Genomic DNA, 12,670 nt, shown 5'->3' with positions numbered 1-12,670 from the left:
TGTTTATTCGGACATTTCCGAAGTCCCCGTGAGGTCCGAATAAACGGTCGGCGACTGTACCGGCATTTGTTCCCTCAACCAATATGCTCTTTTCTTATCCCTTAAAGTTACACCCATCATTCTTCTTTCCATAGCTCGTTGCGTCGTCCTCAATTTCAGCAGAACCCTTTTCGTAAGCCTCCAGGTTTCTGCCCCATACGTGAGTACTGGTAAGACACAGCTGTTATACACTTTTCTCTTGAGGGATAATGGCAACCTGCTGTTCATGATTGGAGAATGCCTGCCAAACGACCCCCAGCCCATTCTTATTCTTCTGGTTATTTCAGTCTCATGATCCGGATCCGTGGTCACTACCTGCCCTAAGTAGATGTATTTCCTTACCACTTCCAGTGCCTCGCTACCTATCGTAAACTGCTGTTCTCTTCCGAGACTGTTAAACATTACTTTAGTTTTCTGCCGATTATTTTTCAGACCCACCCTTCTGCTTTGCCTCTCCAGGTCAGTGAGCATGCATGCAATTGGTCTCCTGAGTTACTAAGCAAGGCAATGTCGTCAGCGAATCTCAAGTTGCTAAGGTATTCTCCATCGACTTTTATCCCCAATTCTTCCCACTCCAGGTCTCTGAATACCTCCTGTAAACATGCTGTGAATAGCATTGGAAAGATCGTATCTCCCTGTCTGACGCCTTTCTTTATTGGGATTTTGTTGCTTTCTTTATGGAGGACTACGGTTGCTGTGGAGCCGCTATTGATATCTTCCAGTATTTTTACATACGGCTCGTCTACACCCTGATTCCGCAATGCCTCCATGACTGCTGAGGTTTCGACTGAATCAAACGTTTTTTCGTAATCAATGAAGGCTATATATAAGGGTTGGTTATATTCTGCACATTTCTCTATCACCTGATTGATAGTGTGAACATGGTCTATTGTTGGGTAGCCTTTACGGAATCCTGCCTGGTCCTTTGGTTGACAGAAGTCTAAGGTGTTCCTGATTCTATTTGCGATTACCTTAGTAAATACTGTGTAGGCAACGGACAGTAAGCTGATCGGTCTATAATTTTTCAAGTCTTTGGCGTCCCCTTTCTTATGGATTAGGATTATGTTAGCGTTCTTCCAAGATTCCGGTACGTTCGAGGTCATGAGGCATTGTGTATATAGGGTGGCCAGTCTTTCTAGGACAATGTTCCCACCATCCTTCAACAAATCTACTGTTACCTGATCCTCCCCAGCTGCCTTCCCCCTTTGCATAGCTCCCAAGGCGTTCTTTACCTCTTCCGGCGTTACTTGTGGGATTTCAAGTTCCTCTAGACCATTCTCTCTCATATTATCGTCGTGGGTGTTACTGGTCCTGTATAAATCTCTATAGAACTCCTCAGCCACTTGAACTATCTCATCCATATTAGTAACAATATTGCCGGCTTTGTCTCTTAACGCATACATCTGATTCTTGCCTATTCCTAGTTTCTTCTTCACTGCTTTTAGGCTTCCTCCGTTCCTGAGAGCCAGTTCAATTCTATCCATATTATAGTTCCTTATGTCAGCTGTCTTACGCTTGTTGATTAACTTCGAAAGTTCTGCCAGTTCTATTCTAGCTGTAGGGTTAGAGGCTTTCATACATTGGCGTTTCTTGATCAGATCTTTCGTCTCCTGCGATAGCTTACTGGTCTCCTGTCTAACTGTAGGTTAAATGAGGCTTACAACTCCTGCGCGGGCGGTAGAGTATCCGCCTTGCATGCAAGAGGACCGTAATTCGAACCCTGGTGCCGCGCGATTCTCCACCGGAAGAAAAAAAAAAAATGTGTGTTGAGAAAATTGCGCAAACAGGCCTGGAGTGCGGCCTGATCCCAGTGACCAGAACCGGTTATGCACTCTCTCACCAGAGCAGGATTGGCCACCCTGGTGCAGTACTTGGCCACAACCTCCTATATGAATACAACAATCAAACCCCGGCCCTCAGTCCCCAGCAGCCGCGAAGCAACTGACCACGGCGGAGGTCAGATCTGTGACGCAGCAGAGGGTGCTAAGAATACCTGGCTCCGGACAGGCCGCCATCGGAATCTGAACCTGGCAACGTTCAACGTTAGAACGTTATCTAGTGAGGCGAGTCTAGCAGTGTTATTGGAGGAACTGGAGGGTAGTAAATGGGATATAATAGGGCTCAGAAAGGTTAGGAGGACAAAACAAGCGTATACAGTGCTAAGAAGCGGGCACGTACTGTGCTACCGGGGCTTAGCGGAGAGACGAGAACTAGGAGTCGGATTCCTGATTAATAAGGATATAGCTGCTAACATACAGGAATTCTATGGCATTAACGAGAGGGTGGTAGGTCTTGTTTTGAAACTTAATAAGAGGTGCAAATTGAAGGTAGTACAGGTCTACGCCCCTACATCCAGTCATGATGACCAGGAAGTCGAAAGCTTTTATAAAGACGTGGAATCGGCGATGGGTAAAGTCAAAACAAAATACACTATACTGATGGGCGACTTCAATGCCAGGGTAGCAGGCTGGAGAAGCAGGGGGCGAATATGGCATAGGCTCTAGGAATAGCAGGGGAGAGTTATTAGTAGAGTTTGCAGAACAAAATAATATGCGGATAATGAATACCTTTTTCCGCAAGCGGGTTAGCCGAAAGTGGACGTGGAGGAGCCCGAATGGTGAGACTAGAAATGAAATCGACTTCATACTCTGTGCGAACCCTGGCATCATACAATATGTAGACGTGCTCGGCAAGGTGCGCTGCAGTGACCATAGGATGGTAAGAACTCGAATTAGCCTAGACTTGAGGAGGGAACGGAAGAAACTGGTACATAAGAAGCCAATAAATGAGTTAGCGGTAAGAGGGAAACTCGAGGAATTCCGGATCAAACTACAGAACAGGTATTCGGCTTTAACTCAGGAAGAGGACCTCAGTATTGAAACAATGAACGACAATCTTATGGGCATCATTAAGGAGTGTGCAATAGAAGTCGGTGGTAACTACTTTGTACAGTGAACTTCAAATATTTCTAGCAATGTGGTAAAGCAAGCAAAACAATTGTAGAGCCATGAAGGAATTGTTTGGTCCCACCTGAATTCAGCCATGAGCATTTACGTTTGCCAGCTGGGGGTCACTTTGAGAAACAAGATGACAAAACTTTAGACAAGTATAATTTCATAAATTATGGAATTGATGGAAAAACTTTATTGACGTCCGTCGGAACATGCACTAGCTTGTAGCAGGCTGCTCCCACGTCGGGACAGAAAGGCCTAGCCTCTCCACCACACCAAAGGCCCGTTGGACTGCCCATAGTTGAGCTTCAAAATCTGGACTGCATAGGGCAGTCTCCCACTTGGATGGTGTAACGTCTTTGTCGCAGCATAATGCGGGGCACCTCCATAGCACGTGATCTAAGCTGGCAAAGTCTGAGCAAAGTGCGCAAGGGTTTGACGTCTGAATTTCAGGGTTTTATGAAGACTTCAAAGTTTTATGCCATGAAGGAATTGTTTGGTCCCACCTGAATTCAGCCTGATGCTTACAGAGCCAGCAAGTGCAGCACCTGTATCTTGCTGGCAAATAAAGAGGAAGGCACTGAATCAAACTAAAATCGGTATTATCTTTTTCATAATCCCAATGTGCATAATTAAAGATTAAGCACCACTGTGGTCCATACCGGCCAAAATTTAAAGTTTCAGTCCTTAGAGAAAGCCTGCATGGCAAAGGAGGTTGGGCTTGCAAATGCACGTCGTGTTGTGCAGTTCTCTGTAACATTGAATGTTCAGCACACGAGCTTTCTCTTTTGATGAATTTTGTAGATACAGTTATGAGTGCATGTCACTTTTAAAGATCGCTTGATGTATGTGTGCTGTGTGGAGTGTAAGCATAATGTTGTGTAGCTCTTGTGAAGCCATTCTGCTGCATCACTTAGCCGTCAGGCTGATGGTTGTGCACACCCATATAATTCAAAAGAAACACTGGCCAGATGCTCGCTTGTGTATGGCCTGTCATGATGCTCTCTCCAGTAGTAACTTTCCCGTTGATTGGGAAAGTTGTCTGAGGACTAAGCTTTTACAATAATCTGGGGTAGGCATTAGCTCTCATACTTAGAGTGTTCCACTTGGTATAGTAATTTAACACCTGTGTGAAACTTGTGCAGCACCAGTGCCTCTTAGTCAGTGTCAAGTAAAAAATGCAGTAACAAATGCTCATCAAAGAAAACAAGTATACTTACATCACGGAATTGCATCAGTCTTGATAGTCATTGTTCTTGATAAGAGCATTCTTGTGAAAAGGACTCACTCTTGTATTTTTTCAATCCGCTCAAAGAAGTCTCATAGTAATAGCAGACAGCTTATTACACTCCAGCGTTATACCTATACCTGCAGCAACCATCTTAGGCTTAGTTAACTGGAACTGGAACCGCGTAGCTACCGATTGGCATGGCACTGAGGTTCCGGACAATAGGGATTCCCCTGCCTCATACAACGAACTTGCAAAGTACTTTTATCTGGGGAGGCAGAGGTATTCGCCGCCACACAGTAAATTTAACAGGCCTCAGGCATTGACACTCAGACTCTTGCAAATTGGGACATACCCTAGCCCTGCCCTCTTACACCGGATCTACCCTGAAATTCAGACGTCAAACACTTGCGCACTTTGCTGAGACTTTGCCAGCTTAGATCACGTGCTATGGAGGTGCCCCGCGTTATGCTGCGACAAAGACGTTACACCATCCAAGTGGGAGACTGCCCTATGCAGTCCCGATTTTGAAGCTCAACTATGGGCAGTCCAATGGGCCTTTGATGTGGTGGAGAGGCTAGGCCTTTCTGTCCCGACGTGGGAGCGGCCTGCTACATGCTAGTGCATGTTCCGATGGACGTCAATAAAGTTTTTCCATCCATTCCATAATTTATGAAATTATACTTGTCTAAAGTTTTGTCATCTTGTTTCCCAAAGTGACCCCCAGCTGGCAAACGTAAATGCTCATGGCTTTCCATGACAGGTAGTGCACAGGTAAAGTGGGAACATGTTTCCGTGCTTTGCAATTGGAACAATTCAAGTGCTGTGAAAGCAGGTGTGAGGAGAAAGTGTGTCTTTATAATTCCCTCACATTCGAAGTTGGCAAACAGATCAAACATATAGCATGATAAAAGCAATCAGGAGAGTCTCTAAATTTTCCAAATTGACTGTTATCGATGAGGGCGCAGTTCAGAACTTCATTCTGCTGCTCTCAATGTGTATCGAAATTTCTCCTGCTTGGCCAATGGATGTTTGTGCTCTGCTCCTCTTGGATGTTTGGAAGGTGTATGCCCACTTGACTACACTTTAAAAATATGCCTACTTGCCTGTAGGGATGCTTTTCATTATGGAAATTTTTATAATGGTGCTTGAGTAACATGCACCACATATATTACTTCAATTTAAACTGACCGATTTCCCGACTTCTATAACATGGAAAATAGAGACTTGCAATTAAATATCAGGTTTCCAGCTGCTACTATTGACAGAGAAGCTATAGGCCTTTGCACTAACTCTTTTGACTTTTACTGCAACCTTTACTGCATATGGCACTGCAACCTTTAGTGTACTAGCTGGTACCCCCAAAATAACTGGTGATTCTATAGCACCCTTCGTAATTGTACTGCTGTGTTCTCCCACGAGGCAGGTGTAGGTGAGCACTTCACTGGTCGGTAACTAAGTTGACGTCGCCGTGAAATGTTGTACGGAGTTGTGGTGACAGTTGTTGCAACTGTTCTCGCACTGCTCTTGAAAAATCGTGACATCTGTTTGTAGCAAGCGGCCAATCTCCTTGAGATTTTGATTACTTCTTGGGAAAACAACCAAAGAAATGCCTGAAATACTCCAAACAACATTTATGTAGGATGCACTGAACCGTAAAAAAGTTTTTGAGTCGTCTGGGTGGTTTCAAGAGGAAAAATGAGCACTAAAGTCCATCCTAATTTCTATGAGATTGTCAAAGAGGTGGGGTTTGCAAAAGATCAACGAGAGTCATCGCTACACAATCGTCAACATTTCAGAAGCTGCTGGCATAATTTAGAGCTCTTGTGAGTGGGTTTTGCGAGTAATTAGGCATGAGACGCTTTGCTGTAATGTTTGTTTCCCGCCTGCTCACAGAGGACAAAAAAACAAGGCAGAGAGCACTTAAATAGTTTGATTTTGGGCCAGGATTTGAAAAATCATGTTGAAAGTGACCCACACCTTGTATCGAAGATCGTCAGGGGTGGTGTAAGCTGGTGCTGTGAGTATGACTCCAAAACCAAGCAACTGTCATGCCAGTTGAGGACATTTTGTTCACCAAGACTGAAAAAAATGCGGCAAATGCACTCGTGGGAATGCGGTGGTCGTTGTTTCTTTGTTTATTTGTTCGGCATCTGCTAAATTATTGGTTTATTTTTAAAAAGAAAAGTAAATAAATAAAGGAGATTTACCACTGTGTGTGAGGTGAAGGCAACCATGCAGGAGGCACTCAACAGCATTAAGCTTGAGCAGCTAGTGTTGCTTTGAACAAAGCAGTATCATAAAAGGTTGGACAAGTATATTGACTGCATTATAGATTACCTTGGAGGGAACTATGTGCTTTTTGACCTGTGTGAAATTCCGTTGTTTTCTTTTTTGTGGTGGCGGGGAGGGGGGAAACCATTCCTGCTTCTTCTGGGGACCCCCCTTGTACATGTTTTATTCTTTCTGTGCACCAAATTTCTCATGAAATTTTTTTACCCGATGTATTTAACCTGGAATTTCCTTTATATATTATACTACTGGTGTCTTGGGTGACATTATATTGTTTTATTTTTTCCCCAGAATTCACGGTTCTAGAGCAAGAGCGCAAGTATGACACTTCGGACGACGAATTTGAGATTCTCTAAGCTGTACCTATCTGCAAAAAAAAGGACGCTAAAGACTCTGCCTGCTTATTGACTGTTAGCCTTTCTTTGAGGAGATGCTATGCGCTCTTCAGGCCTGCTGTATCTATAATATTGCCAATATGATACAATGTCAAGTGCTTTTTTTATACAGGAAGACTTACGAATAAATATACGCCGCCAGTATTTGTGCAAAAAATTCTCCTTGTGTTATTTTTTGTGATTGATGTGCTTCTTCCAACTACATATTGAATTTCCGTAGCATCTCTTTTCACAAAACTTTGTCAATAGGTATTTTAATGTTGATACAATGAGTTGCAAAACAACCTGTCATTAGATTAGTTGGCGGCCGTCAGAAATAAACATGCACAGAATGGACGGTATGCTTTCTTTTTCCTTTGTGGTGTCGATTCTGTGTGTAACATGTTTAATTTTTTTTATAATGTGGCTTAGAGGTGAAACATTAGCGTCGGCAGCCCCCTGGACATTTTTTGAACATGACACAAGTACACATAAATAACGGTATTTTTGTCTTGTGTCTGTGTGCATTCTGTGAGTTCCTTTTGCTGTCAATTTATTGCAGTTGTTTTGGAAACGGCAGTGTGGAATAATTGTGCCTTGGTACAGTGCATCGCTGCTCATAAAGCCTTTTTTAAATAGAAAATCTGTTCTTTGTTTTCGACAAACGAGAAAGTTTGCCATATATGTCTGTACCTGCCGCAGTGGCTCAGCAGCTGTTGCATTTTGCTGCTGAGCGAAAGGTTGCAGGTTCGATACCTGGTCGGTCGTATCGACTGCATTCCGGGGGGGTGGAATGGAACAACATAATTTTAGATTTAGGTGCATGCTAAGGATACTCAAGGGGTCAAAGTTAATCTGGAAACCTACACTACGGTGCCTTTTCAAGCCCCAGTATTACTTTGGGACAGTGAACCCATGAATTGATCGAATCAGCTTTTTATGTATATATTCTCAGACAGCACAGGCCACGAGTAAGCTGGTAGGATCTGTATATTGTAACCATACAAGTTCATGACTATCGAAAAGGACCTGGCAATTTTAGAATGTATTGTGAAAGGGGCAGTGCGAGTGTTTCAGGTATGGGAAGATACTACGTCGCTTATTCCATATGATGATGTGTGCATTCCTTTGTGGCATTTTAACTGCAATGAAGGAGTTCAATAATGTCATCTTAAAGGAATGAGAAGATTGAAAGCCCACACTTCTGCAATCGCTAGGGGTGTGCAAATATTTCTAAACTTGAATAATGAATTGAATATTATCACATTTGATTCGTTACTTGAATGGAGCAGTTGCTATTCGAAAAGCCCAATATTTTTTAGCAGTATTTTTCATTGACTGCACGTGATAAATTGTGAAATTTGAGCTAAAATGCGGTAACATTTAATTCCAACCACAGTGGACATAGAATGCTAGAGCATGCTGCATCCCCCAGGGAGACAGACATTGTTCCCAAAATCGCAATCAGTTGCAAAGAAACTTTTTTTTAGTCATGGCATTTGGTGGTGAGTATTGGTGAGGGGCACTATCTGTAGGTGCAGCACTTGTGTTCTCTGATCAAATTAAATTTCGATAACCTGTGAAATGCCTAATCTACTGACTAAAAAATCACAAATTGACTTTTTAATTACATTACAACACATATTGCACCTTAAAAATTGTAGCCGATGAGTCTGCAAGATGTATCCACTTGGAACGAATTCTAAGGATTGCATTGGTTTTGAGCTATGCACTGTGAAACTTTCCACACAAATGCATATTGTTCCACTTTTCTTTTCTGCAATGAAGTACAAAAATGACTGCAACATCCATAAATTTTGTCGCATACTTTGGAATGAATATTTTAAAATTGGTGTCATCCTCAATATTCGTTCTATGTGGATACATCCTGCAAACTCACTGGCTACATTTCGTAAGTTGCAGTAAGTGCATATAGGAATTCATTCACAGGTTTATTAGGGAATTCTGTTAAATAGTCGATCATGCACTTATATTTCCCTTCGAAGTAATGTTCTCCTCTTCGAATAGTCGAGCTCAATGACTAGAATTATGCTATCTGTCACAGGCGATTTTTCAAAATTCTGTATGGTGATAAAAAAAAAAAAAGTGGCCGGTATATTCAAGCCAGTCAAGAGATGTAAACAGCTATTGCCATAGAAACTGTGTCAAGTCCTGGTTGAAATGGCGGTGCGCAGAGCAGCAGAGAAAACGTGATAGAAGAGAAAGGCAAACTGCATCATAAATTATGATCGCTAATCGTCTTCAATTAGGGGTGGCATCACCTTTAAATTGGGGTGGAAACAAATAGTTGCCTAGGCTCCTCAGGATTCAATAAAGTTCGTTGTCTGTCTGTCTGTCTGTGTGTTACTCTACTGTAATCTAGCATTGCACTCATCTATGCTTTATTTTGTAAAGTTATATATGCCTGGTGACAATCCTGTTGTCATCTCTTCCTGCTTTGCTTCCGCCACTATTTTAATCGTATCTCGCCTAGCCGCTGATCTCCAGTGCTGGCCAGTTTACACTCCAATCGGCTTTGCACACCAGGACTTCTAGAAGTTGGATGCGTTACCTACAGTTCTGGTTAGGTGAATATCTATACATAAAATGAAACCATGCCGAGTCGTTTCCAGATTTCTTGTTTGTTTGTTCTAGACACAGGCCTCGACTCAGTTGCAAATATTTGTTGCATTTTCAGTTGTCCTCAGCCAGCCAACTTGGAGCTCGTAGTGCGCTAAGCTAGTCAGTGCTGCCTGTATGCTGAAAGCAGCTCTATGAAAGCTGCGCATTGTCGATGCTGGACCACACGACCGTGATGGTCAGTTACGCTTCAAGGTACTGTGAGTGAGAATGCTAATGGAATAGGTGGGACACAATATTTTTTTTGTTATAACAGTATGAACGAAGACAGACAGTGAAGCCAGAGAAATCTCAGGGTAAATTAATTGTCTTTAATTGCAACCTTAAAATAGTAAGGTAAAAGGCAATGAAAGTGGACGCAAAGACAACTTGCTGTATGTGGAAGCCGAACCCACAATTTCTGGTTTACGCATCTGGTGATTCTTGCATTAAACTGCTGTGGCAGCCATTGTCCTGTGCACTTTAATTATTGGGTATTTGTGTTCGAGATTGTCATTGGGAGCGGGCGCCGGTTAACACCTAACACTACTTATTATTTGCGCTATGTTTTACTTGTAGTTCTACATTTAACTGAGTTCAACATCACGGTTATTCCCCATACCTTCTCTGGCTTTGCCATCTGTTTTCTTCGAGGACTTATAAAACCTAACTGAAAGCGTTTGGACCTTTAGAGGAACTGCCATTGTGTAAGGAGTCCCAGTATCCTGTCCCGTGGCAGTTCTAGCCACGCGCATGCAAGCTGCAAAACATTTTAGAAATGCCGTCCCTGTCTGTACTTTGATGCTATTGGTATTCTTAGAATAGAGAGTTTTAGAATAGGGGCCCCAACATTTTGGGGCCCCAAAGAGCTTTGCGGGTGTTAGCGTTGGGGCACGCAGGAGTGAAGAGTTTTATAATAAGGTAGGCCGGGTAGCCCGGCAGGTAGTTCACATTCTGAAAGGCGCCAAACAGGGCAACACCTCCATGCACTCGATCCTTTGGTTCCCTGCACATGTCGGGGCGATTGAGGGGGTTCCTCTGAACCTCAACGAGTCTGCCCACGAGGCTGCGCGTGGCTTTACCGACCGCGCTGCCCTCGGATCGGGCGACTCTCTCCCCGGACACAGAGACGCTCCTCTCACACACAACGAAATCACGAAATTCTTTTACTTAGAGAGAAGGGTTTTCCCCCCGCCTCACTCCAAGCTAAGCAGGCCGCAGGCGGTCACACTAAGACTTCTACAAACGAACTCGTACCCAAATCCGGCGTCCCTTAATAGCATATATCCAGAGATTTATCCAAATTGTTCTTGCGTGGCCTGTGGTGAGGTAGCTACGTTGCCTCATATGCTCTGGGAGTGCGGGTCGCTGGGCCCGACGTTCACCAAGGAAGAGTGGGACGCGCTCCTGCGAAGTCCTGTCTTTGAGGATCAAATCCTGGCCGTCCAGCGCGCCCGCGATCGGGCCGGCAGACTAGATCTGTCAGTCCCGTCGTGGGATTAGCCGGGTGCGCGTTTTATCGCGCTTTGCTGGACCAAATAAAAGTTTATTCACTCACTCACTCACCACGGAGGAAGGAAACTAAGGAGAGGCCCTACCCCCTCCGCGCGTTAGGAGAAAAGTGTGGCGGAAATGACGTAGTAGGTTCTCATTTTTTTGCTGCTTTTTTATTTTTTCTCTTGTATGGCCACGCCTTTTGGGCCACAATGGCGGCGTTGTTATGGTTTTGAGCGCTCACACGTGTTGCTCTGGTAGGTTTCGGGCCGTGGCAAAGGCGCTGAGTGGGCGGGTTTGCGTTAGTCACCGTGTCTTGTTGCGCTGTGTTACTTGCACCGTGCTCTGCCAGATGTTGCGCGAGCGCGCGACACCACGCGCAGCGCGGCGTGGTTTCGCGAAAGATGTAAACAAGAGAGGAGGGTGGCCCAAAAGGCGGAGCATCGCCATGAGCTTCATTTTGCTTCACAAAGAGTGACGTCAGGGCCTCTCCTTAGTTTCCTTCCTCCGTGGGTTTTACGTTTGCGTTAGGGTGGCTAGAAGGGGAGGTGTGAATACCGGCGGCGCTTTCCTTCGGGCGCGCGTGACCCCCTTGCGCACCGATGCCACCAGGGGGAATGTGGCGCTGCCGCTCGCGGCGGGGTACTCGTAGCCGCGCGTTCATTATACTATGGCCGCGCTGGCCTGCGCCTCCGTGCCTCCGCTGTCAGTTGGTTTCGTCGCCGCTTTTGGAGTGTTCCTCGCGACAATCTCTCATTCGAGGGCGAGATGCAGTCGGCAGCGAAAAAGAAGACGGAGCGTTGGCGCTTTGCGCCCGGATGTGATAGTGGGTGCAGGAAAACCTCAGAAAAAGTATCTCTTCTGTTTCCCTGCCTGCAAACAAACGTTTGCCAAACGGGATCGAGCGATCCCAAGGGCCAGGCCAGGCTCATTGAAGCTATGACATCGAGGTTCCCTGCAGAAGTCATGAGGTTATTTTAACATAGTTTTTCTCTCAAAATGGTGCATGATTGTTGTCTTTGGTATTTCAGACGGGGCAGCAAGAAAGAGGCCACCCTTGAAACTCTTCCGTTTCTTGATGAATGGGAGGCTTAGTAACAGTACTTCAGAGGGGCTGAGGATGATCATCCATTCAACAAAACACCTTCTAAAGTACCTTGCAGAAAACGCTGACTTCATGTACATGATGACTTCGAAACTGAGCCATGACCGCCTAGAGCAATGTTTTGGCGTTCATTTGTGAGACAAGCGAGTGGGGCAAACAATCATCCTACCTCAGCTCAATTCATTCTAGTCATAAGGTATGTATACGCGCAAGCTTGGTAAATAGCACCTATGTTTTGCAGAAGTTCGGCATGCTTATGTAACAAATGTCCCTTGTGCACATCCACGTGTCTAAGCTTCTACAGCCTAGCAAGGAGCCCCAAGGACGGCAATGTGTGTGTCGTCGGATGTCCTGGAGTTATTGTTATCTGTTAAAGAGGTGCTGGCTGAACAAGAAAGTCACAGTGAAGACAGCGTGAAGGTTGTGCCAACTGATGCCGTGCAAGTGGCTTTGGACCACCAAAGTTATGTAGAGCACCGCAGCGACGCACGGCTAGTTTATTACATTGCAGGTTATGTGGCGAGAAGGCGTGTTTTGCCCACACATAGTGAAGACTGCAAAGCAGCAT

The 12,670-nt window shown here is 44.7% G+C and overlaps 1 protein-coding gene across 4 annotated transcripts in view; it reads left to right on the top strand.

Annotated features, from left to right (window-relative positions):
• The window catches only part of Atg4a (Autophagy-related 4a), a 39,217-nt gene extending 32,155 nt beyond the window's left edge, over positions 1-7,062 (top strand). For all 4 annotated transcript variants that reach the window (XM_072286573.1, XM_072286575.1, XM_072286574.1 and 1 more), the window contains exon 13: positions 6,802-7,062. In XM_072286573.1, the coding sequence (XP_072142674.1) occupies positions 6,802-6,866 (65 nt within the window). In that variant the 3' untranslated portion in view covers positions 6,867-7,062. The remainder of the gene's footprint in view (positions 1-6,801) is intronic.
• The last annotated feature ends 5,608 nt before the right edge of the window (positions 7,063-12,670 follow it).

This window comes from Dermacentor andersoni, chromosome 2, assembly GCF_023375885.2.
Source record: "Dermacentor andersoni chromosome 2, qqDerAnde1_hic_scaffold, whole genome shotgun sequence".
Lineage (NCBI taxonomy): Eukaryota > Metazoa > Arthropoda > Arachnida > Ixodida > Ixodidae > Dermacentor > Dermacentor andersoni.
Note: the sequence above shows the minus strand (reverse complement) of the source record. Positions and strands in the feature narration are given on the sequence as shown.